Genomic DNA, 26,816 nt, shown 5'->3' with positions numbered 1-26,816 from the left:
AGCACATTAGCATCTGTGTTCTAATAACTGGCCATGGGTAGGTATGGAAGCCCTGAATACACATGTTTGAATTGGGTTATGTGGGAAGCCCTTCTTGTGGTTCATATCTGCCCAGAATGCAGAAGGTGGGTGGAGTCTTGGAGGGGTTCTCATCTTTTTAATCTGCCTCTTATGTCCCAGGCTGGGAGAGCTCTGCCTTAAACAAGGTAGTTTGTGGTAGGCTTGTAGCCTGTAAAGAAGCTGGTTTTTCAGTGGCTGAAGAAACACACGGTTCTCCCGGCGCTTCCCAACAGTGACTGAAGAGGAGGGGGGCTAAGTGAGAAGACCGCAGAGCATGCCCTGTCCTATTCAAGCATGTACAAGTGTGAATGTGTATCCTATGTCATGGCACCCATGAGGGTTTTTTTTCACTGCGAGACGGGTAGATTCCTCTGTTCTAGGGAGGGGCTGGGATAAGGTAAATTGGGGTAAATCGTGCCCTGTTGTCTTTGCCATCATATTCTTCCTTTAATTCTGTTCAATGGTGGTGAGAGAACAAAATTCGTACTGCTGGGTTAAATAGCTCCTGCTCCTGCTTAAGAATTTCACAGAATTTCAGCCCCAGTCCGTCAGAGTACAGAAAAGAGTAACACAGGGAGGGTTTCTTAGGCAATCATATAGTACGTAACAAGTTACAGAAGTCGAAAGTATTCCTCTCCTGAACTGTTTTGTCTGCGCCAAAGTGTGAATTTCTTTTGTACAGCATCTTAACATTATAGTTGACTGATTCATTTAATACGTTTCTATCCTGCTTTTCCATGTAAAGGTTTTTTAAAAAATCCAACCAGCTTTTCTGCTGGTGCAAAAGGGAGGGGGGGTCTGATTTGACCACCCAAACGGCTCTGCTGTAGACCTGCATAGACAAAACTGTGTAGGATATGGACTGTAATAAGGGAGGGGAATTGCCAAAGACCGAGCAAAAAAGCTCCCAGCACCCTCCGTGTGGCTTGAAGATATTAACATTTCTTAGAAATACAACTGGTAAACCTGACAAAGTCATTTGTGATATTTCTTAGGCTGCATTCAATTTGCCCTGGATGTTGGCTTAGGAGAGCTGCTATAAGGGGGAAAAGCTAGAACAAGCAGGAAGTTGATAGGTGAATAACGCTTCAGGAAAGAAACAAATTCCAGAGGGCTAAATAACCGCGTTGATCTCTCACACGGCAAAATAAAAAACTACCTTTAAAGCATTACAGGGACATAACTTGTAAAGTCCAGGGAAGCTGATGCCACAGCAAATCTGTGAGTCCTTAAGGTGCCGTGACGCTTAAGGAGGTTCCTAATAAAGTGCTAATTGCCAGAAGGATTGCTTTGACGGTAGTGGAATTAATATCAGGAAGGTAATATTGTTGGCTCCTAGTATTCTGGACTCATTTATAGGTAGGCTGTGTTTAATAACATCTATCTGGGATTAATTTTTTTTTTTGAAACAAATTGGATTGGAGGATAGTCTGGCCATTAACAACCACCTGCGTGAGTTCTTGGGGCTGAAGTGCGTATTGCAGGACAAGGAATGCTTCGTTCTATACAGCCTGTCCCAGGGATTCGTTTCACACGGGAAAAGCTCTTGTATGGTGCCTGTTAATTCTAAGTTAAGGACTTTCTCAAATACCGGTTTTCAGGCTGCGTACTCTGAGGTAGCCTAAACAGCCCCTAAACCTTCAGTAAACCAGCCTGAAGTGCCTCTTAAGGTGATTAAGCACACATTTCTTTGATTCCTCTCCTCCTCCTCCTCATGACTGACCCAGATAACAGAGGGAGAGAATCTGCCAGCCGGCGTCCTCTTTAAGATATTTACAAAACTTTAATATCTGTTTTCTGACTTAGAACGCTTGTTAAATCAGATTAAAAAGTGTAAAAAACCCATAACTGAACAAGTATCAAAACCGCAAGGAATTCACAGCAGTCACAACTCCACAGAAGCCAGCAAATGCCCAAGAGAAGAGCGTTTCGGGTGGTGATAGAAGAGAAGACGGGAAGGGCCCCAGCCTACATTCCCTCAGTAGGTAATTTGAAAGAGCACTCTTGAAGAAATACATTGGATTAAATTATGGGGGAAACTAGAGTAGGACTGGTGTTTGATACGCAGTGGTCACCTTGTTTTTGCATTTATTTACAAGTGCGGCAAGCCTTAGGACCCAGCTGCCATTATCTCTTTACAGTTTACTTGAATTTTGTGTAAAGCAGTGAGCAAAAATATTTATCGCCCATGCACTTAGAATAATTTGCTCGTTGCTTTACACAAAATCCCAGCAGTTCAGTTTTATGTGGAAGAAAGCTTCTTTGGTTTCAAAAACAAACTCCTAGAAGGTAATCTTTGCAAGTTTACCCGCCATCCGTCCCCATGTTTTCAAAATTTAGCTTGTATAGTCCAAAGTCTAACTCTGACATGGTGGTTTATGCCCAGCGTGGGTTGTTTTTATTGAATGTTGCATTTCAAGTGATTTATTAACACAACTTTGAAGGCATGTTTTGCTTTTGTTCTCATTTCCATGGTTCTTTTATCTCAGGAGTAGCATTTGTTCTTTGGCGGGGTAAGCGTTGGTATTATGAAGTCCCTGCGGGTATAAGACAAGGTTGCAGAGGATGGCCTCTTCCAAAGCTTTACTCAGAATGCCGATGAAATCTAATAGTACAAGTTTTAAGATTACTCCAAGTAAGCTGTGCTCGTGGCGAAGGGGGTAGAATTGTACGTTCTGTTCGTGACTACTTGTAGATTCATGCATCTGACGAAGTCCGCTCTGACTCACAAAAGGTTCTGCTGGAATAAATTTTATTAGTTTCTAAGGTGCCGCTAAGGGGGAAATGAAATTAATGAGTTTGTTTGATACTAAGACAGACCTTTGATCTTTCAAGGTCCAGTCTTGCCTGCTCTGGCTGGCAACGGTTCTTAAGAATCTCGGATAGAGGTTTGTTCTCATCACCTACCATTTGGTTCTTTCGACAGCTGGAAACTTCTGCATGCGAAACGGAGTCTGTCTCTCTGAGCCTTGGCCTCTCTCCTTCAGTAGTCTTGGCAATGCTGTGCCGGCAGTGAATAGAAGGGTTTACTTCCAAGTAACTGTGCCCGGGAGTGCAAACTTAGGCGGCAGTTGTGTAATCAGTTTTATGCTGAAGTTGGGGAATGCTCACTTGAGTGGACTTGTGGCATGAGAGAAAATTCTTATTCTCCCCCCGCCTCATATAGCAGTTAAATGTAAGATGTTAGAATCATAGAGTTGGAAGGGACCACAGGGTCATCTAGTCCAACCCCCTGCACAATGCAGGAATTTCACAACTACCTCCCCCACACACACCCCAGTGACCCCTACTCCATGCTTCCTTATTTAACCAAACATCCCTTTATCCGTGGTTTCATAACTTTTGTCCTAACCTCCCCCCCTCCCCAAAATGGCATGACTCATTGGAAATTCTTGCTCGTTTTAATTTCCCCTATCCCATCAGTGTGGAAATGTGAAATTGGATAATGAAGTTGTCGCTTCAGAGTGTAGGTGCTCGTGAGAATAAGCTGTTGAATAGTGGATACGGGTACATACGTGGTTCTGAAACGAGGTTTCTTTTCACTCGGATTTTGTCCGCCGGGTCACGCTAATCTGTGCCTTGGTAACCTCAAACTTGGATTACCGTTAACGTGTTCCACGCAGGGCCGCGCTTGAAGGTACCTTGGGAATGTCAGCTGGGAAAAATTTGGCCCCATCTGCTGACGGGAGTTAGCTGTTGGTTACATATGACACCAGGTTTGGAACGGCTTCATTATTGAGTATCTATTTCCAGCCTTAATCCAAGGTGCCAGTGTTTACCGTTACGGTAATTTGTGTTCTGAAGGGCTTTCAGTCAAGCTAGGTCCTCGTCTGCTTCAGCGTGTCCTTTTTCTGTAGTAGCGCCAACTCTTTGGAATGATTAGCGAATGGGCAGCAGCGCTTTGGCTTTGTGGCTGACTTAGGGTTGCCAACCTCCAGGTACTAGCCGGAGATCCCCTGCTATTACAACCAATCTCCAGCCTATAGAGATGAGCTCCCTGGAGAAAATGGCCGCTTGGACAATTGGACTCTATGGCGTTGAAGTCCCTCCCCTCCCCAAACCCCGACATCTTTTTTAGGGCTCTGCCCTAAAAACCTCCTGCTGGTGGCGAAGAGTGACCTGGCAACCTTACATATCCGGCCCTCGTAACAATTGAGTTTAACACCCCTGGTCTAATCTTTGCTTGGCTCCTGCGGAGCAGGGCAGGGGTGGAGGAGGCAGTGCTTCTGGGGCCCCATCTTGGACTTTTGCCCAGGGCCCCAGAATCATTAAGACTGCCCCAGAATTACAGTCCAGGAAAGCACCTTTTCAAACCTCAGCTCAGCCATGAAGCCTCTAAAGAGGCCTTGAGCAAGCCTCTGCCTCAGTATCTGAAATACAGGGATTACAGCAGGGCTTTGGATAGATAGGGTTGCCAACCTCCAGGTAGTAGCTGGAGATCTCCTGTTACTACAACTGATCTCCAGCCAATAGAGATCAGTTCCCCTGGAGAAAATTGCTGCTTGGGCGATTGGACTCTATGGCGTTGAAGTCCCTCCCCAAACCCCGGCATCTTCAGTCTCCGCCCCAAAAACTGCCCTGTCACATGCCTACATTTAAGTTTGTTGGACATCTTGGATGCCCTGTGCAATATTTGATAAATGATAAAGGGTTTGTTAATCTGCAGTTTGTAGGACGTTCTCTTATGCCGTGCTGCCATCAAAAAAAGTTTTCCCTGCAGCCTAGAGAATAGGAAGACCGCATTCCCCAAAACATTGCAGGTCCCACTCCTGGTCTTTTTCCAGCTACCTAGCTCCCCCACCCCCATTCCTTAAGCATGATTTACTTGGGATGTGGTTAAGGTGTTGCACTAGGACCTGGGAAAACCAGGTTCGAATCCCCACTCGCGCCATGGAAGCTTGCCGGGTGACCTTGGGGCCATCACACACTGGCCCCAGCTAGTATTTGGATGAGAGACCTCCAAGGAATACCAGGGTCCTGACATGGAGGCAGGAAATGGCAAACCACCTCCGAAAGTCTCTTGCCTTGAAAACCCTACAGGGTCGCCATAAATCAGCTGTGACTGGATGTCAAAAGGGATAGAAAAAGGACTGTTGTGTTGACAAATCTATTCTGAAAACAGTGCTGCTTGCTGTGGTGGTGTAGTGGTTAAGAGTGGTGGTTTGGAGTGGTGGAGTCTGATCTGGAGAACCAGGTTTGATTCCCCACTCCTCTACATGAGCGGCGGAGGCTAATCTGGTGAACTGGATTTGTTTCCCCACGCCGCCACAGGAAGCCAGCTGGGTGACCTTGGGCTAGTCACAAGGGTTCTCTAAGGCCCACCTACCTCACAGGGTGTCTGTTGTGGGGAGGGGAAGGGAAGGAGATTGTAAGCCAGTTTGGGTCTCCCTTAAGTAGTAGAGAAAGCTGGCATATAAAAACCAACTCTTCCTCCTCCTCCTCCTCCTCCCCCTCCCTTCCCCCTCTCCCTTCTCCCCCATCATCATCATCATGGCTTCTTTCACAGCTATTGGCCTCTGTAAAGTCCAGCGTTTATCCTTCATTTGAAACATAATGTGTACGTATCTGCCTTGGGTTAACTACACAAAAGGCGCCTTTGGCCGCCAGCTCCATTCTGCTAGGAGGACAGCACGGCTTCTGTTTTAATGGGTAATAACAAATGTCTGTTGCAAGTTTGGTGGGTTTTTTTTTTTGTATATTGTAGTTTGAAGATTAAACACAGCGCTGTAACTATAAGACCCAAGTTTACCAGTCTGTTCCTGCCCGTGTCATCTTCTGTCTCTGCAGCTGCTGAAGCATACAGTAGCTTTTATGCAGAAAACAAAGGCACCTTCATGCATGATGTCTTGGAAGAATTGTAATTGTCTGAAGGAAATGTATATAATCAGCCTTTGCATACATTCTGTTGAATACATTCTGCCTCAAATTATTTCCGGGCGTGGGGGAACCCCTCTCGTTTAAAAACAGCACGTAAATGTCTTATCGTATCAGCAAAACATTTCTTATCCATGTAGCACCACCGAAATGTATACGATACATACCGTGCTTTGTAGGAAGGGGCTACTAGCCCTTTCCACGGGGAGGAGACAGAGGGAGGGATACTCTTGTTGCTTGCAAATGGCTTAATAACACAGTCTTTTGAATCAGATGCTTTGAATTTAAAGCAACCTTGTGTGAGAACTTGCTGTGGGTTTTTCTAACCCAGCAGCAATCTTTTGCTCGGCTAGATAGCATAGATCATCATGCTCTTCCTTCTTTTATGCTTGGTAGTATTTTTTTTTGTCAGTTTGCATCTTGGAAAAGCAACGCAGTCGCCCTTTTAGCACGCTTTCTCTTAATTTTTTTTAAACAAATCCTAATTGCATGTTTGACTTTGGGTTGTACTAAATCAGTGGGCAAGGCTGTGAACAATTGCTACTGCTTTATTTATGCCTTGCTCTAATAATGAGTTTTTTCTGGTAAATGTGAGATGGCTATCTCTCGAAGCATAATTTGCGGAAACCTCAAACGCAACTATTGTGTGGTCGCTTTAAAATCGCCCAAATCCGATACCAGTGGTTTAGTATACTGTAGCAGAATACATTTTTTGTTTCAGTAGACGTGTTCTTTTGCTTTTCTGTAAACAATATTTGTAAGATGAATTAGGAAAAAAGTTTGCATACGGCGGCTGTAGTGTGCAAAGAAGTGTGATATATTTAGAGTTATTTCTCTAGAGTTTCCCTCTTCCAATTTAACGCCAAATATATCCGTGGCAAACTATTAACCTGTCTTGGAATTTCTCTCTTACTGTTGAACAAGTTATCTTGAGTTATGTGGTTGTTTCTGTGTGGTTACTCACCTGACCAGTCCCTGGATAACGTATATATGAGAGCCAGCGTGGTGTGGTGGTTAAGAGCGGTGGTTTGGAGCGGTGGACTCTGATCTGGTGAACCGGGTTTGATTCCTCACTCCTACACACGAAGCCAGCTGGGTGATCTTGGGCTAGTCACAGCTCTCTTAGAGCTCTCTCAGCCTCACCTACCTCACGGTGTCTGCTGTGGGGAGAGGAAGGGAAGGTGATCGTCAGCCGGTTTGAGTCTCCCTTAAGTGGTAGAGAAAGTTGGCATATAAAAATCAACTCTTCTCCTCCTCTTCCTCTTCTTCCTCCTCTTCCTCTTCTTCCTCCTCCTCTTCCTCTATTTTCTGTCCTTGCATTCGGGAAGGAGTCTGAAGTTGGTTCCCAGTTGGTTCCCAGTTCCTTATTTGCATTCCCTAGTTCCTGAATGATATTGAAATGTTTCACAAGGATGGTATGTAACCATGCAGTCTGCTCTGACCACATGGGTGACAGAAATGCATGTTATCCAGAGCGACCTCTGCAGAGATTGTGTTTGGCAAAGGGACACGTAGCTGGTTTAGGAAGGGAGTGTTTTGTGTGGGTAGAGGTGAACGTGGCTTCGTTTTTGCATTAATAGATATTTTGAAAGTAGGTTGTAGCATAACCTGGGGGGGAAATCCTCCTCCTCCTAAGAGGCATTATAATTTAAATTGGTTAATACAATTGGCTTAAGTCAATAATTAGTCCCTAGCTAACACCTTCAACTTCGGTTACATTTTTAGTATTCTGCAAATGAAAGGACTCGCATTACAGCCTTTGCCCTTTCTTTTGCAAGACCATGGGCGTGGTCTAGAGTTGCCAGCTCCAAGTTGGGAAACACTTGAGATTTTGGAGGGTGGAGCCTAAGGAGGGCAGGATTTGGAGAGGGGAAGGACTTCAGTGCCATAGAGTCCAATTGGCAAAGCAGCCATTTTCTCCAGGTGAACCGATCTCTGTTGCCTGGAGATCAGTTGTAATAATGGGAGATCTCCAGCCACCACCTGGAGTTTGCAACCCTAGCGTGGTCAGCATTTAACGTCGTGGCTTCTCCACTTGCAAAAATTAAGGCCCTGAAAGCTTTCCACATCAGCCTGCTTACCACGGAAAGCTTTGTCTGCAATTCAGGGCGGTGTTGGGCACAGGATCAGGATTAAGCAAGCAACCTGACTAGCCAAGGGTATCTTCACAGTCACAGAGTGTACAATATACACTTGAAGCAGTGTGTTGTAGTGGTTAAGACCGGCAGACTCTAGTCTGGAGGACCCGGTTCGATTCCCCCGCTCCTTCACATGCAGCCTTCTGGGTGACCGTGGGCCAGTCACAGTTCTCTTAGAGCTCTCTCCGCCTCACCTACCCCACAAGGTGTCTGTTGTGGGGAAAGGAAGGGAAGAAGATTGTAAGACGGTTTGATTCTCTTTGAAAGGTAGAGTAGATCTGCATATAAAAGCAAACTCTTCTTCGTTACTGTGAAGATACCTTTGTTCAATATATAGGGTTACCAGGATATGTAGCAACAGACGCTGGAAGTTGCATGAGAAAATGGAGCTGTTTATTTAGAGTTTGGGAAAGTTTGGGAACGTGCAATCTTTATCCAGGTATTTTGTGGTGGCGGGACTGTAGGTTTCAGTTAAGAGTGTAATAGATTGTAATGTTTGCTTAAGTAAGGTTTTTGTATGGTTTGTTATGAGCCTATAACTGTACAGTTGGAATGTTTGTTTTGAATGGAAACAAGCGTGTGTGTTTTTAAAAAGTGTACAATATATAAAATTCGGCTTTGACATTTTTGATGGAGAGGCTTATTTTCTGGTCGAGTCCTAGTAACAAGCACTGGTGCCCAGGACACGGCTAAAATTAAAGCAGATGATGTGTAATGGCCCCTTGCTAACTTCAGGATCATAATCCTATTATGATAAAAAGGTCACAGAGAAGGAACTGAACTGCGGGGGGGGGGGGAGAAAAACCCTCCGCGTTCTACACAGCCAGTGAGTTCCTCTAGCCATAGCGTAGCCTGTCTTTAGGATAGTCAATTTTCGTGTGAATAATCTGGACGCTTAAATATGTAGTCGGTTTATTGGGCCATAGTTGGAAGAATTCCAGGGAGATCTAATAAAATCAAAATTGAATGTCTTCTCTCGGATAAAAACCATCAAACAACACGAAGGGTTGCCAGGTTTTGTGCCCAGGTCTATAACATTTAAAAAACAACAACTGAGAACAACCTGAGTTCGATCCCCACGGAAGTTGGTTTCAGGTATCCGGCTCAAGGTTGACTCAGCCTCCCATCCTTCCAAGGTCGGTTAAATGAGTACCCAGCTTGCTGGGGGTAAAGGGAAGATGACTGGGGAAGGCACTGGCAAACCACCTCGTAAACAAAGTCTGCCTAGGAAACGTCGGGATGTGACGTCACCCCGTGGGTCAGGAATGACCCGGTGCTTGCACTGGGGACCTTTACTTACTATAGATTTTAGGTCCTTGAGGCAGTTTTATTTTCAGTTTTCGTTAAGGAGTGTTAATATGATACACACATTACGTTTATCTGTGTGGCTGATGTGTTCTATGATTATTTTTATAATGTTACCGTTTTAGTATTTTTGTTGTATCTGCTGATCGGGGACCGTAATAAATACTACTGATTGACTGTAGTCAATATTATGAAAATCTTGAGATGCAGTTTGTCTGTTTTATTCCCCTTGCTTTGTCTGTTTTATTCTTCTTGCTGTGTTTAATAAAGTCTGGTTTGGTTTTGTTTCCTTCCCCCTTCCTTGAAGAATGTGAAACTGTCTGCGGAGGTAGAACCATTCATTCCTCAGAAGAAGGGTCCCGATTCACTCATGATGCCAATGGCGTTGCCTAGCGACGGTGGAAGCGTTAGCGGCGTGGAACCGACTCCCATTCCCAGCTACCTGATCACCTGCTACCCGTTCGTTCAGGAAAACCAGTCCAATAGGTAATGAACGTGTATTCCGTGGATGAAGGCTTCAAATACTATAACTGGATCTGTTTCTTGGTTAGATTTTTTGTTTGTTTGTTTTTGGTCTCAGACTGCGAGGGAAGCCCCTTCTGTGTCCCCTGGGACACTGGGATGGTTTTGGACTTCAGCACAAAGGCTGTTCCTGTTCATACTTCTTTGGGAATAAGCCCCAATGGGCCCGGCGTGACTTGCTTCTGAACAAGCATGCATGGGATCTGGCTGAGCAGCAGTTAAATAATATAGGGGAGGGTCCGAGGCTCAGTGGTAGAGCATCTGCTTGGCATGCAGAAGGTCCCAGGTTCAATCCCCGGCATCTCCAGTTAAAGGGACTAGGCAGGTAGGTGATGTGAAAGACCCCTGCCTGAGACCCTGGAGAGCCACTGCCGGTCTGAGTAGACAATACTGACTTGATGGACCAAGGGTCTGATTCAGTATAAGGCAGTTTCATGTGTTCATGTGTTCAAAATACATAGGATGCAAACATTTGGGGAGGGGCTTAGTGGTAGAGCATCTGCTGGGCATGCAGAAGGTCCCAGGTTCAATCCCCGGCATCTCCAGTTAAAGGACTAGGCAGGTAGGTGATGTCGGGCATAATTTATTCCACATTTATTTTGCCTTTTTATCTATAAAACCTGGTGGAGTAGGAATAGGCTCTCTACTTCCAAAACCTTTACAAAGTTTGGTTGACACAATGATGGGTATGTACCTTGTCCATGCAAAGTCTTGTTGGATTACTGCACATTAACTGCTTTAAACAGAACCTGTCTTCTGATTTGTCAGCTGCTTAAAACTTAAACCATGCATTGTGAAATATCTGTGTGGCAAAACTCTATAGAATATTATGGGGAGCATGTGTTCGCTTCTTACTCTGGTATCCAGTGCACTGTTTGATTTTTTCGTGGCAGTATAGCTAGGGTTGCCAACCACCAGGTACTTAGTACAGGAGCGAAACGTACAACAAAGTGCAAAAGTACAAACTTTATATGCTACAATGATTCCTATTACTCATAAGGTGTCTAAACATACATGGCACCAACTATAAAGACAAACTATATGTAAGGCTATATATTTAGAGAAAGACATTCTCATGAGAGAACAACCTTATTCCATGTATTGTATATATTGATTGTTGTATATAGCCACTACGTTTGTCTTTATGGTTGGTGCCATATATGTTTAGACACCTTATGAGTAATAGGAATCATTGTAGCATATAAGGTTTGTACTTTTGCACTTTGTTGTACGTTTCGCTCCTGTACTAAGTTCCTTATCTTTTGATATTGGTACAGTGGTGCCTTTTTACCGCCCCCCCCCCCAACCACTAGCTGGAGATCTGCTATTACAACTGATCTCCAGCCAATAGAGATCAGTTCACCTGGAGAAAATGGCTGCTTTGGCAACTGGACTCAGTCTATGTCATTGAAGTACCTCCCCAAGCCCCGCCCTCCTTAGGCTCCATCCCAAAAACGTCCCACCGGTTGTAAAGAGGGACCTGGCAACCCTAAATACAGCCATGCTTTGAGTTCAGTTGGCCAAATTGTAAATAATAAAACTGTTTTAAAAAAAAGAATTACCACTTTACACAATAAGTCATTAAGATGAGGAATTTGCTGCCGCCAGAGGAGGGAGTGATGGCTACAGGCATAGATGACTTTAAAAGGGGATTAGACAGAATCATGGAGGATAAATCTCTCAGTGGCTATTAGGCATGGTGACTAAAGAGAGCAGTCAGCCTCTGTATACCAGTGCCAAAGGGTATCAAAGGCCTCTATTTCCTATTGTTAGCCCTCCAGGACCACTAGACAGGATGCTGGACTGGATGGACTAATTGTCTGATCCAGCAGAGCTCTTCTTATATTCTTAAGTACTCTTATTTCCAATTTTTACAAGCTGTAAATGTTTCTGGCAATCCATGTCGCATACATAGCTGTCGGATAACTTTTCCGTTCTTGTCATGTTTGGCTTTTCCAGGCAACTTCCACTGTACAATAATGACATCAGGTGGCAACAGCCGACCCAGAACCCCACTGGGCCGTATCTCGCTTATCCCATAATATCAGCCCAGCCGCCTGTGTCCGCTGAGTACACCTATTACCAACTGATGCCGGCGCCGTGCGCTCAAGTCATGGGCTTCTACCACCCGTTCCCGGCCCCTTACTCGGCGCCCTTCCAGGCGGCGAGTGCCGTGAGTGCGGTTGCTACGGAATGCACGGATCGTCCAAGCCAGCCAAGCCAGGCCTTTCCATTGTGTAGCCAGAGGAGCAGAAGTGCCACCAGGGGACCAGTCATGCAAAAAGTAAGCGTGTTGAACAACAGGAGAAACAATGTGAAATAAGTAATTAAATTAAAACCTTTTGTGCAACCTAGGATAGCCTGTCATTGTACTCTGTGGTTGCAATCTTTGTCCCATATTAAGTGCCCTTTCTCCACATGCAACTGCACATGGAGGCAGCTGGATTGGTAGCCACAGTGTCTTGGCACTCGTGCCACCTGGAACGACACTACCCGTGTGCATGTCAGAAAGCCTTTGCTCAGTGGTAGAGCATCTGCTTGGCATGCAGAGGGCCCCAGGTTCAATCTCCGGCATCTCCAGTTAAAGGGATTGGGCAAGTAGGGGGTGTAAAAGACCTCTGCCTGAGACCCTGGAGAGCGGCTGCCAGTCTGAGTAGACAATATTGACTTTGATGGACTAAGGGTCTGATTCAGTATATGGCAGCTTCATGTGTTCATGAGCAATCTGTCACTCCAACTTCCAAGATGGTGTTTCAGGGTGTGACGTGTACGCTTTATGTATTCACCTGGATGCGTTCTGAAAACCTTTTAACTCACGTTCGTGCAAACCCGAATAGGTGACGCAGTATTAAATTATGCTCCTAATTAAAAAAAACAACCCTCAAAACTACGCACGCATCAAATTGTAAAGGCGTTAAAGCTGCGGTTCCCAAACTGTGCTCCGCGAAACATCTCCATGAAGAGATTGGAAAGAAAAATACTACTCTCGTTCAGTTTAGTATATAGGTGCTAGGTGAAAATTAGTGCTGCGTGACGAATTTCTCTCCTGAAAAGTGCTTCGTGACTCAAAAGGTTTGGGAACCTCTGCGTTAAAGGCAATTGCAGAACCGATATTGCACTCTAAACCCCATGAGCTAGGAGAAAAAAATACTTTTCCATTGTTTTTTGTCTACTTAGTTGTTCTCCCCCCCCCCCCGTAAATTGCAGTGGAGTCTATTGTATTTTGTCTCAGTGCTACCTGACCCCTTCTTAAGATGTACTGAAGCTGTTAACATCACCCCCCACACACACACCACCACCACACTATTCCTGGGTAGATCGAAACTTGAACGGCTTCCAGATCCTCGCAGTCCACAAATTTTCATGTTGCTTAAGATGGAGCCGTGGTAGCTGGATTTCTGTAAAATGTTCCCCAGCGCTTTAGCGAAAACGTCAGCAGGTAGATTTTTCTGGGCTTCGTGTTCCAAATTGTGTTCCTATGGTTGAACGCCACTGTCTAATGCAGGGGTGTCAAACATAAGGCCCAGGGGCAGATCCGGCCCCTTGAGAGCTTTTATCCGGTCCGTGATCCAGCCGAAGCAGCCATTCCCCCCGTCCCGATCTGGGCTGTTGAGGCATGGCCCAGCCCGACCAAGCAACATTTATGTCATATTCGGCCCTCATAAAAATTAAGTTTGATGCTCCTGGTGTAATGTGTTGTTTTTTTTAAAGACAGTTGCTATCTGTCCCAACCATCTAAAGTTAGTACTGTGGTTCATGATGCAGATTATTTTTCCATAATCCATATTCACTAGGCGCTTGCAACAGAAGGGGGGGTGCCTGTCGCTTTTGCAGCACCCCGTACAATTAAGTCTTGCTTAAACCAAGTCTCTGGCTTGCATGCTAATCTCTGTTCCTCGGCTAACCTTCTTTAAACCAGCAGCAGCCTTCGCAGGCACACATCAAAAGCAGGAGGCCGCCTGTGAAAAGTGTCGCCACTCAGAAAGAGACCGGCACATCGGGCCCTGAGACCAGACCAAAAATCGTGTTGCTTGTGGATGCCTGTCAGCAAACAGGTATGTCGATATAGGGGTGGTCTAGGCTTGACTGATTGGGGGGGGGGGCTGCTGATGGTGCATTGCCCTGTCAGTGAAACCTCCCCATACACTAAATGTTCCTGTTTATGTAGGTGATGGTGAGAGCGGATGTAGGTGAAGGCGGATGAGGGGAGACATGATAAAGGTCTATACAATTATGCATGGTTTGGAGAGTGGACAGGGAGAAGTTTTTCTCCCTCTCCCATAATACTAGAACACGGGGTCATCTGCTAAAGCTGGAGGGCGAGAGATTCAAAACAGATAAAAGGAAGTATTTTTTCACACAACACATAGTTAAATTGTGGAACTCCCTGCCCCAGGATGTGGTGATGGCTGCCAGCTTGGAGGGCTTTAAGAGGGGAGCGGACATATTCATGGAGGAGAGGGGTATTCATGGCTGTTAGTTAGAATGGATACTAGTCATGCTGCATACCTATTCTCTCTAGTATCAGAGGGGCATGCCTATTATTTTGGGTGCAGTGGAACACAGGCAGGATGGTGCTGCTGCACCTGGTTGGCCACTGTGTGAACAGACTGCTGGACTTGATGGGCCTTGGTCTGATCCAGCAGGGCCTTTCTTATGTTCTTATGAGAGTGAGTTTTAAAACTTGGTTGGTTCGGGGAGCGTTGTGGAATATTCGGTGAACATTCTCGTCAGCCGGAGACTGATTTGTCTCAGATCTTGTACACCTTTAGTGGTTAAGAGTGGTGGACTCTAATCTGGGGAACCGGGTTTGATTCTCCACTCCTACACATGAGCGGTGGTGGCTAATCTGGTGAACTGAATTTGTTTCCCCACTCCTCCACATGAAGCCAGCTGGGTGACCTTGGGCTAGACACAGCTCTAATAGAGCTCTCTCAGCCCCACCTACCTCGCAGGGTGTCTGTTGTGGGGAGGGGAAGGGAAGGTGATTGTAAGCCGGTTTGATTCTTCCTTAAGTGGTAGAGAAAGTCGGCATATAAAAACCAACTCTTCCTCCTCCTCCTCCTCTTCTTCCTCCTCCACTGGCCCCTAGGCAGCATTCTGATGGGTTTCCTTACCTGTCACCAATCCCCTATGGTTGTGGTGTGGGCTGTAAGTTTGTGTGTGTGAGTTCGCATGCGTGTGTGAGCCCCAACCAGTACAAACGCTGATGTGACTGTTTTTCTGGGGAGCCTTCCTTCTGTTGGCTTGGAAAGCACGTCTCAGAAACTCGATGATGCTCACATTCCTTCCTGTCCAGGTGGAGGTAAGTGCATGTGCTTATCATATGTTGACACTTACTGAGGGCGAGAGCTCTTGGAGTCATCAGTTCTGTGATCATGGTGCAGCTGGTACTGCTGCATAGCTGCATATATTAGAAATTATTCTGCAGCCAAGACAGAAGGCACTTGTTTGTCCAAGGGTATTGGTCCTTATTCTAAAATGTTTGGAGGGCGTGTGCCAAAGATGAGTTCTGCTTGCCTTTCAAATTCTAAATGTGTTTTGTTCAAGGCATCCTCCTAGTTCCTGATGATATGACCGTCAACATGTTGTGTAGGGTTTTTTTGTTAGTCATATTTTATCCCAAAGTTTGGGGGTGGGGAATCCATTTTCCGCAGTCAGGGTCCCATGCTGACTTTGCATGTGTTCCTGTTGGTGGTGCTACGGTACACTGCAAGAGCTAGCGTGGCGTAGTGGTAGGATCTGGGAGACCCAGGTTCGAATCCTCACTCTGCTGTGAAAGTTTGCTGGGTTACCTTGGGCCGGTCACGCCCTCTGAGCCTAGCCCACCTCCCAGGTTTGTTGTGAGGATAAAATGGATAGAAAAAGAATGTAAGCAGCATCGAGTCCCCATCAGGGAGAAAGGTGAGGTACAAACGAAGGGAATAAATAAATCCTCTCTCCCTAAGCTGCTCTTTATGTTTCCATGATACCATGGGGAGGGGCTGTGGCTCAGTGGTAGAGTTAAAGGGACCAGGCAAGTAGGTGATGTGAAAGACCTCTGCCTGAGACCCTGGAGAGCCGCTGCCTGTCTGAGTAGACAATACTGACTTTGATGGACCAAGGGTTCATCAGTATAAGGCAGCTTCATGTGTTCATGCGTGCAGCTCTGAACTCCGCAAACGCTGTATAAATGCAAAGTCTTACAGAATTGAGGCAGAGGTGCGTATCTGCAACCACGTGTACCTGTGCCAGCTTATTAGAATTACAATGGAAGGATCCTGGGAAGTTACACCTATATGACGCAACTGGCTAGAAAAGATACCTGTCATAAAATGATGTAATTAATCAGCTGAACTGGGCAGTGAAACTGATGTGCCGGTTGCGTTACAATTGAGCTGCCCGGATTCATGCAATAGAAATCAACATTATCCAGCTTCTCCAGGAAGCTGCTTATTATTCCAACTAATTTCAGTTTAGCTAAGCTTTACCCAATGTCATGTATAAATTACTGCTGTTTATAATGTCTGTAAAACCTCTTCGGTGTCACGCAGCGTACAGGACTCCGAGGTCCTTGGCTTATCTTGTACAAACAAAGGTGGAGACAAGAGGGGATGATAAAGGTGTAGTGTTGGGGTGGCCAGATAAATGAATTACTTAAGAATGTTTACCATTTCTTGGCCATAAGTAGACTTTTCTTTTTGACAACTTGTGTAACTCCCCCCCCCCCACGGGCCACGAAAACACAAGTAAAAAAAGAAAGAAAAACAGTTGGTTTTTATATGCCGACTTTCTCTACCACTTAAGGAAGAATCAAACCAGCTTACAATCTCCTTCCCTTCCCCTCCCCACAACAGACACCCTGTGAGGTAGGGGATGCTGAGAGAGCTGTGACTAGCCCAAGGTCACCCAGCTGGCTTCGTGTGTAGGAGCGGGGAAACAAATCCAGTTCACCGGATTAGCCTCCGCCGCTCATGTAGAGGAGTGGAGAATCAAACCCGGTTCTCCAGATCGGCGTTCATTGCTCCAAACCACCGCTTTTAACCACTACACCATGCTGGCTCCCAACCTGCTCTAGCCTTCAGTGGTGTCACTCATACATTTCCTTACACTTTACTAAGCTGGGGCATGGCAGATGTGTTTCAGATACTTCAATATGCTTTAAAAAAATGTTAATTTTAGCTCAATTTGTTTTAATTAGTTGGGAATCAGGAGCTGGTTGTAACATGCTGCGCAGCCATAAACATCAAATTACATCAAGAGATGAGTTTTGATGATAACTTACTAGAATGAGGCATTCCAAGACTATGTTCAAGCATTACTAATCTTCACTGGTATGCGTATGTTAATGTGTTGGCAAGTCCCTTATGGCAACCCTATGAATTAATGGTGTCTAAAATGTCCTGTCATTAATGGCCTTGCTTAGATCTTGCAAGCTGAAGGCCACGGCGTCCTGTTCCGTTGCCTTGCAGACTTCCCCTCGGAGATCGCCAACAAGTCGCTCTCAGAGAGCATGACGGCAATGCACTGGAAGCCCAAAGTCCGGCGGCGGCGGACCTCCCACCCGGCGGAATCCTCCAGCGAGCAAGGGGCTAGCGAGGCGGACATCGACAGCGATAGTGGCTACTGCAGCCCTAAGCACTGCCACCAGGCCGCAGCCATGACCTCGAGAAGCGGGGACTCCGTTGCACCAAATGTAGGTAAACCGTCTCCCCCCCCGAAGGTTAAAGCAACACAACATTAGCAAAACGTAAAGAACAAGCTCTACAGTTTCTCTCTTTTTTTTGTCTTTTGTCTTTTGTTTCAGATTGGGGAGCCGTCAGCACACTCAGGTACGGTTTCTAATATTCATTGATCGAGAAAAAAACGAATGAGCTTAAGCTATGGCCTTTTTTTGGTTGGATTCCCCAAACAAACAAAAATCGATACAACAAGTTATGCGCGCTCGCCTGGATTGCATGGGAGGTGCAACTCGGCGCTGCCCTAGCCATCTGAAAATGCGTCCATACTTCCATACCCTTGACTTAACTGACTGGCGATCATGTTTAGGAGAGGTGACGTGTTAATCCCCTGTTAACTTTCTCGGCTCACTTCTGGAACTTTAATTTGCTTTGGTTTTCTTGTGTAGTGGCTGTGATCTTTCTATTAATATTTTTATTTTATTTTTACAGTTCATATTTAGTTAAAATATTTAATAGCTGCTGCCTCCATTTAAAAATGCTCGAGCTGGATTTCAGCATTAAAACAAATGAGATCATCAACAGTAAATATTGACCTAAATTAATTGACGTAATCACAGCCTACGATGATACTAAAATAGGAACACAGCAATAAAAGTAATACTAGTAATAAAACATTATTACTATTATTACTACTATTATTACTTTTTTTTTTAACATATGCCCCTTCCCCAGCACTGCTGGGCTCAGGGCCGCTTCCAACAAATGAAAACAATAAAGCATATGGATACATATAAATCAACATTAAAAGCATACAACAAAAGCTTAAAACTGGACCCAGTTAATCATATGTGGCGCCCTAACTCACTACAAGCTGCTATAAAATATCCATCAACAGAGAATCATAAATGACGTAGATTGAATTTAAAAAATGAGGTGAGCAGTTGGAGCAATTTAAGACCTAAGCATTAAGGTGACCATAACTAAAACACAGGGGGGGGGGGAGGATTTGTCAGCGAGATCTTATCAGGCCCTGATAAAGCAGACACTGGTTAATCAAAGCAGCTTTGAAAACAGAGCAATAATCCAATGGGGGAGGCCATCAAAGCAGCATAAATTTAAGAATGACCCTAAGTAAACAAATGGCTTTAAACTACGGCAGAAACATCGATTGCGCTGGTGCTGACTGAATAGCCGAAAGGTGGGATTTTCACATCTGAGGTGCCCCAACAGAATAGACTCAGCCTTCAATGTCCATCCTCCTTAACTCAGAAGTTTGGGGCATACAGAACAGAGTCTGTGATAAATGTAAATAATAAATAAATAAATAAATATTAAAGATCACAACAGACGAGCAAATTCAAATGGGCTTTGACTTTGCCATTAGTACTTTACATTTTGTGTGTGTGTTTAACTGCTCTGCCAGTTTACTTCAAAGGCCTTCCCTTTCTCTGTTTCTGAACTTGTCCTTTAAAAAAAAAAAGTTTATTTCTCCAAATCTGTATTGCTTAATTTCCTAGGACTCCAGATAATCCTTGGGCCCTGAATGCGCCATTCTTATGCTGGTGTCATGCAAATAATTTACAAAGGCCTAGCTGATTCAAAAGAAAACATGTCATATTTTATGCAAGGGCATAGCGACTGTCAATTCCAGGGCTATTAAGTGTGTCCTGCCACTTCAGATTATCTCTGTGTTAAGGTAAATAAGTGGCCGGCGAATTACAGCCGAAGCCTTCATTGGACCTGGGGTTGCACGTAGTTCTCGTAAATTAAATTAAATCAGGCGCACAGTCCACACTTAGCTTTCACACGTGTAACACTTTAACATATATGTATATTTTTGCGGTGCTTCTTTCAGGGAGTGTCACTTGGGCCAGTGTCAGCTCCCAGGCGACTCAGAAGAAGCCTTGGGTAGAGCGGATGCCGTCTTTCACAACAGGGGGAAGGCAGCCGGAGCATCGTAGTAATTCGCAGGTATCCTTTCATCGCGAAAGTCCAAGATATCGGCCTTATACGAGCTATCCAACGCGTGCTTTTTTAAAATGCAAAACTGAGAAGCAGGTGAAGCTGATGAGCTTCTGCCGTGTTGTGAGCCAGAGCGGGCCCTGCCGCTAGGCAAAGTTGACACATCGGTTTTCGACTCCAGTAAAGGGTAACACCTCATTGGTGGTGGTTGCTATCATAGAGACGCTGTGGTGTAGAGGTTAGGAGCGGTGGACTCTAATCTGGAGAACCGAGTTCGATTCCCCACTCCTCCACTTGAGCGGCGGAGGCTAATCTGGTGAACTGGATGTGTTTCCCTGCTCCTACACACGAAGCCAGCTAGGTGACCTTGGGCTAGTCACAGTTCTATTAAGAGCTCTCTCAGCCCCACCTACCTCACAGGGTGTCTGTTGTGGGGAGGGGAAGGGAGGTGATTGTAAGCTGGTTTGAGTCTCCCTTAAATGGTAGAGAAAGTCAGCATATAAAAACCAACTCTTCTTGGAAGGTTCTTTCATCCAGACTTCTGGTTAAACTTCTGTTCCAGTTCTCTACATTTAGCCTTTGCAGCACAGGCTGTCTTTCTGGAATATCTTCCACTTTTTTCCCCTCTGTAAGGGAAGTCAGGTTCTAAGAAACTGACATGATAGAAGGATGATTGCCTAGGCAGCATTAATTTTGAATTTGACTTACAGCACTGTCTTTTTTTTTCTAGATATAACTACTAAAGCACCAGTTCTTTTAATATGTGTTTTCTTTTTTTAATATGCATATGTAGCCTGCCTTTCGATGCAGGGGGCATAGCACATCCTCAGAGAGGAGGCAGAACTTGCAGAAACCCGTGGCGGGATGCCAGTCAAGCAGAAAAGACCAGAGTCCCGAGCCTTTGTATTTTCAGGTGACTCCCCTTCCCTTTGTCAACTTCACTTTAATCGAACATGTCCAGAGGAGGGCAACAAAGATCTGGAGGGGTCTGGAGACCAAGTCCTATGAGGAAAGGCTGAAGGAGCTGGGGATGTTTAGCCTGGAGAGGAGAGGACCGAGAGGGGATATGATAACCATCTTCAAGTACTTGAAGGGCTGTCATATAGAGGAGGGTGCCGAGTTGTTTTCTGTTGCCCCAGAAGGTCGGACCAGAACCAGCGGGTTGAAATTAAATCAGAAGAGTTTCCGTCTAGACATTAGGAAGAACTTCCTAACAGTTAGAGCGGTTCCTCAGTGGAACAGGCTTCCTCGGGAGGTGGTGAGCGCTCCTTCCCTGGAGGTTTTTAAGCAGAGGCTAGATGGCCATTTGTCAGCAATGCTGATTCTATGACCGTAGGCAGTTCACGAGAGGGAGGGCATCTTGGCCATCTTCTGGGCAAGGAGTAGGGGGTCACTGGGTGTGTGTGTGGGGGAGGTCGTTGTGAATTTCCTGCATTGTGCAAGGGGTTGGACTAGATAACCCAGGTGGTCCCTTCCAACGCTATGATTCTATGAACCAAAAAAGCTTCTTTATGCTATATTAGACCACTGGGTCCTGTCTGTTTTTTTTTTAAAAAAACATTTTTTCCCAGCAAACCAAAAGAAAGATTATGCTACAAAAACAAGATTTTTAAAAGGAGCAAATATTCAGGTCTATACTGATTGAGAATATTTATTGAACACATGAAGCTGCCTTATACTGAATCAGGCCTTTGGTCCATCAAAGTCAGCATTGGCTACTCAGACCGGCAGCAGCTCTCCAGGGTCTCAGGCAGAGGTCTTTCACATCACCGACTCCTGGATCCTTTTAATTGGAGGGGCTGGGAAATTGAACTTGTGGCCTTCTGGCTTTACCACTAGATGGTAGTCCCTCACCTAGTTCCCTCTACTTTGAAAATGGCTCTTCGGGATCTTGACAGAGGTTCTTTCCCAGCCTTAAGTCATAGAGATGCTGTGCATTGAACCTGGGGACTTTTGCAGACAAGGCATGCGCTCCACCGATGAGCGGTGTCTCCTTGGTTTACCTGCAGTTAACGCAGCGCCTCGTTGAGATTTTTGAGTTTGGGTGTCTTGCAGCGCCACTTGTCGTTGCTTAAATGTGTTGCATAATAAATGCGCTCGTTTTGAAAGTGTACAAACTCAAATGTCAAAACTTCCTGTGGATCTCAGGCTGTTGGTTTTCGGTGTAGCCTCTTCTGTTGATATTGCTGTGCTTCTCCCCCTCTGACTGTGGTATCCTTTAAGTAACCATCTTGTGATTAGTTAATTGTGTGTTTGTGTAAAGCGCCTTCAAGTCGCAGCTGACTTATGGTGACCCCTTTTTGGGGTTTTCAAGGCAAGAGACTAACAGAGGTGGTTTGCCAGTGCCTTCCTCTGCACAGCAACCCTGGTATTCCTTGGTGGTCTCCCATCCAAATACTAACCAGGGCTGACCCTGCTTAGCTTCTGAGATCTGACGAGATCAGGCTAGCCTGGGCCATCCAGGTCAGGGCGATTAGTTAAATTAGTTTTTTTTTAAATAAGTCCAGTATTGCTTCTGTTCACTTCTACACTTTGTCCAGTTGAATTAGGCCTTTCTGCCTGCTAGGGAGGAAGTATTTCAGTTACTTATTATGCATTTTAAAACTTCCCTCGATCTCTGTTTAGGATGAAGAAGAATTTCCAGAATTAAATAGCGACAGTGGAAACTCTAAAAGTGCTAATATGCAGCAGAAACATGCACCAAAAGTGGTAAGTAAAAACACAAGCTAGCGGGTGACCTTGGGCCAGTCACAGTTCTCTCTGAACTCTCTCAGCCTCACCCGCTACTTCACAAGGTGTCTGTTGTGGGTAGAGGAAGGGAAAGAGATTGTAAGCCGGGTTGATTCTCCTTAAAAGGTAGAGGAAGTCGGGGTATAAAAACCAACACTTCTTCTTCTAGTTGGATGACCTGCCTGAGAATTCCCCAATCAACATAGTACAGACTCCGATTCCAATCACTACCTCCGTTCCAAAGCGGGCGAAAAGTCAAAAGAAGAAAGCTCTGGCTGCAGCATTGGCCACGGCTCAGGAGTATTCGGAAATCAGCATGGAGCAGAGGAAACTTCAGGTCTGTTTCGGCGCTGTAACTCTTAAGCAGTCGTGTGTTTAAATCGAGCACGGCCAGCTAGATTCCTATTCAAGCCCCTGAAGCAATTATAGCCCTGTTCCCCCCCCCCATGGACTGCATTTTAATCTGTGTGATGGTTTCTCGAAAAGAAAAATCAACAGTTTCACTCGTAGACAACAAAAAATATGTGCATGTTTAAAGGAAAACGACAACCAACCCCCCCCCCCCGAAATGGTTCCCACTTTAATGTTACAGGGTTGGAGCCAGACTAAATTTTCCAGCAGAGGAAGCAAATTTTTCTGCATCCTCCCTTCCTGCAGCAGCCCATTGATCTTCATTGACAACCTGCACCTGGTGGACTCAGGCAAAGGGGAATTGGTAGAAATTGGTGGTGGCTGGAGATCTCCTGGGATTGCAACGTATCTCCAGGCGACAGAGATCAGTTCCCCTGGAGAATATGGCCACTTTGGAAGGTGGACTCTAGGGCATTATACCCCATTGAAATCCCTCCCCTCCTCAGACCTCAGGATCCACCCCCAAAATCTCCAGGTATTTCCCAACCCAGGTCTGGCAACCCTAGTTCAAATCCCCACCCTGCTGTGGAAGCTCTCCGGGTGGCTCTTGGGCCAGTAGTGCGCACTCCGCTCGACCTACCTCACAGGGTTGCTGGATGGATAAAAAGGGGAAGGGAGAACCACGTATACCACCCTGAGCTCCTTGGAAAGAAGGGAGGGGGAAATTGTATTGGACATGCCGTATTAATGCAGCCAGGTCACCCCCAAAGCAGATGGTTCAGGTGGCAAAAGTACACTTCCACCTGCTAGGCTTCTATCAGGAAAGCAGAGTGCTGTCAGGTTTTAGAAGTTGCCTAGATCTCTGCAATCTTAGTCCTGTTACATTGCTTATTAGATTGTCTGATCCTGTTGACTTTCTCAACGAGAAAGGCAGACTATAAATAAAGTAAATAAAATAAATCAGCTCTCCATCTGCAAGAAAACAGCGGTGTCATTTTTTTTAATTGTAGGAAGCCGTTTCTAAAGCAGCCGGGAAAAAGAGTAAAACGCCGGTGCAGTTAGACTTGGGCGACATGCTGGCGGCCCTCGAGAAACAGCAGCAAGCCATGAAGGCTCGCCAGATTACCAACACCAGGCCCCTCTCGTACACAGGTGGGTACTGGGTTTTTCCCCCCCATTTGGCTCTTTCCTGCTTAGCCATTAAAAGTAAGCTTAAGGCCCTCTTTATGGCAGATCAGCGAACACAGCCTTTACACAGCACTGCCTTTTGAAAGTAGCTTATTACATGACATGGGGAACAGTCCAAGAAACAAAAGCTCAGAGTGGAACTAGAGTGGTTCTTTGGCCGAGATATAAGGTGCTTCTTAGAGAATAAAACAGCTGCTGTCATACTGCAATTGTATAAATCTATGGTGAGCCACACTTAGAATCATAGAGTTGAAAGGGACCACCAGGGTCATCTAGTCCAACCCCCTGCACGATGCAGGAAATTCACCACTACCTCCCACACACACACACACACACACACACACTGACTCCTGCTCCATGCCCAGAAGATGGCCAAGATGCCACTTGGAATACTGTGTACAGTTCTGGTCACCACACCTAAAAAAGGATAGTGCAGAGCTTGAGATGATGCAGAAAAGAACAACCAAAATGATCAGGGGGCTAGAGCAACTGCACCTCTGAGGAGCGGTTAAAATGCTTAGGGCTGTTTAGCTTGGAAAGAAGGAGGTTAAGAGGAGACATGATAGAGAGCTATAAAATTATGCATGGTATGGAGAGAGTGGACAGGGAGGAGCTTTTCTCCCCCTCTCATAATACTAGAACACAGGGTCACCTGCTGAAGCTGGAGGGTGACAGATTCAAAACAGATAAAAGGAAGTATTGCTTCACACAATGCATAGTTAAATTGTGGAACTCCCTCCCAGGATGTGGTGATGGCTGCCAACTTGGAAGGCTTTAAGAGAGAAGTGGACATGTTCATGGAGGAGAGGGCTATCCATGGCTACTAGCCATGATGCATACCTATTCTCTCCAGGATCAGAGGAGCATGCCTATTACATTAGGTGCCATGGAACACAGGCAGGATAATGCTGCTGCCATGGTCTTGTTTGTGGGCTTCCTAGAGGCACCTGTCTGGCCACTGTGTGAACAGACTGCTGGACTTGATGGGCCTTGGTCTGATCCAGCAGGGCTTTTCTTATGTTCTTCAGCAGCACACACTACATAGTTGCCTGCTGGGATAAATAATGCTGTAGTCTTTTTGATGCTGGCATGTATAGCATGTTTCCATACCAAAAGGAACAAGTGCGTGTTCTCTCTTGCAGTGGTGAGCTAAGCACAAGTACAGCTAAAACAATCTGGAAGCAAGCTCATTCCATGATGTAACTTCCCGTCATTGTTGGCCGCCCTTTATTTCCAAGGAAGGAAAAATGCTTTTGGTAACGAGAACTGATCAGTAGGAAAACCTGAGCGTCTGTCTGCTTTCCTTCAACCGTATCTCTTATCCATCCCATTTGCTTTGTTTTTGTGTGCATGTAGTTGGCAGCCCGGCTCCTTTTCACGCCAAAGAACCTGCTAACCGGAAATCTCTACCTAAAGGTCAGCCTTCGGTGGGTTGCCTCAACCCATTGGATTCCACTGCCCCGAAAATTAAACGAGGGAAAGAGAGAGAGCTTTCAAAGTTGAAGCGGCCCACAGCACTTAAAAAGGTGAGCAACCACCCCTTTTAGGTAAACTTGAGTTCATTCACAAGTTCAAAACAACAAACCTCCCCACCGCCCACAGGCTGAATAGGGACATATGGTTCTGATCTCACTACGGATGCCAATTTTCTGCCCCCAAGCATCTCTCCCCTGCTTTAATCAAGCTGATTACAATATGCATTGTATCCTTGTTGCCTTTACAAGCCTTCTTTACAACACCCCTCCCTCCTGACTGGGATATAAACACCATGAGCCCGCCTTATACTGAATCAGACCATTGGTCCATCAAGGTCACTATTGTCTGAATTGCAGGGGTCTCTGGCAGAGGTCTTTCACATCACCTACTGCCTGGTCCTTTAACTGGAGATGCCGGGGATTGATCCTGGGACCTTCTGCATGCAAAGCAGAGGCTCATCACTGAGCCACAGCCCCTCCCTAAAGATTCAGATCTCCATTCCTACTCATATCTGATTTGATTCTCAAAAGCTTATTTTCCCCCCCAAAAAATCTTGTTGATCTCTAAGTTGGTACTGGACTTGAATTTAGCTGCTCTACTGCAGACCAACACACCTCCGCTCTGAAACTATTTAGATAAACCTGTTTGTCCAAGAGGCGATCCATGATTCATGATTGTGGTTCCAGGTGGCTAAAAAAAGATTGGCCTGATCTCTCCCCACCCCCACTGATGAACCCGAAAATCTGGCCCTTCTCTGTTTGTTTTTAAGTGTCTATCTCTCAGTATATTAATTAATTGCAAATGTCTTTCGCACCTGTCAATATATATAGAATGTTCATAGCTTGGAGAAATCCCATTGCTTTAAATACCTTGAGATTATAAAACAGTGTTGGCTGTCATATTACATGTAGACAAAGAAAACTGAGCCAAGGATAATAAAGGGGGAAAGTACTGATACAAGTTTGAACAGATTGGTTAATTTTAAATTTGGTGGTAACTTGTATGCACTGCTGTGTGGGTTTATTTTTTAATTTTGGTATAGAATCATAGAGTTGGAAGAGGACCACCAGGGTCATCTGGTCCAACCCCCTGCACAATGCAGGAATTTCACAACTACTTCCCCCCCGCACACCCCCAGTGACCCCTACTCCATGCCCAGAAGATGGCCAAGGTGCCCTCCCTCTCATCATCTGCCTAAGGTCATAGAATCAGCATTGCTGACAGATGGCCATCTAACCTCTTCTTTAAAACCTCCAGGGAAGGAGCGCTCACCACCTCCCGAGGAAGCCTGTTCCACTGAGGAACTGCTCTAACTGTTAGAAAATTCTTCCTAATGTCTAGATGGAAACTCTTTAGATTTATCCTTTTTGTCAGTTTCCAGAAAAATGGTTGCCAATACATACAATTTATATTTTGTTGTTACGTGGTGTCTTTCCTCCACTTGCTTAGTTTCAGCAATGCTGTAGCAAACAGGTGTTCCCTGCATCCATCCATCCATCCATCCATATATGTTTCTGAAAACAAACAAACCAAGTTGTTCTTTTAGGCT

The 26,816-nt window shown here is 45.4% G+C and overlaps 1 protein-coding gene across 1 annotated transcript in view; it reads left to right on the top strand.

Moving 5' to 3' along the window:
* The window catches only part of SECISBP2L (SECIS binding protein 2 like), a 41,081-nt gene that overhangs the window by 5,402 nt on the left and 8,863 nt on the right, over positions 1-26,816 (top strand). The window contains exons 2-12 of the mRNA XM_056865850.1: positions 9,685-9,863; positions 11,859-12,183; positions 13,819-13,954; positions 17,351-17,574; positions 17,686-17,710; positions 19,416-19,531; positions 20,316-20,435; positions 22,148-22,231; positions 22,422-22,589; positions 23,614-23,755; positions 25,148-25,317. Of these exons, the coding sequence (XP_056721828.1) occupies positions 9,685-9,863; positions 11,859-12,183; positions 13,819-13,954; positions 17,351-17,574; positions 17,686-17,710; positions 19,416-19,531; positions 20,316-20,435; positions 22,148-22,231; positions 22,422-22,589; positions 23,614-23,755; positions 25,148-25,317 (1,689 nt within the window). The remainder of the gene's footprint in view (positions 1-9,684; positions 9,864-11,858; positions 12,184-13,818; positions 13,955-17,350; positions 17,575-17,685; positions 17,711-19,415; positions 19,532-20,315; positions 20,436-22,147; positions 22,232-22,421; positions 22,590-23,613; positions 23,756-25,147; positions 25,318-26,816) is intronic.

Source organism: Euleptes europaea, chromosome 20, assembly GCF_029931775.1.
Source record: "Euleptes europaea isolate rEulEur1 chromosome 20, rEulEur1.hap1, whole genome shotgun sequence".
NCBI classification, from domain to species: Eukaryota; Metazoa; Chordata; class Lepidosauria; order Squamata; family Sphaerodactylidae; genus Euleptes; species Euleptes europaea.
Note: the sequence above shows the minus strand (reverse complement) of the source record. Positions and strands in the feature narration are given on the sequence as shown.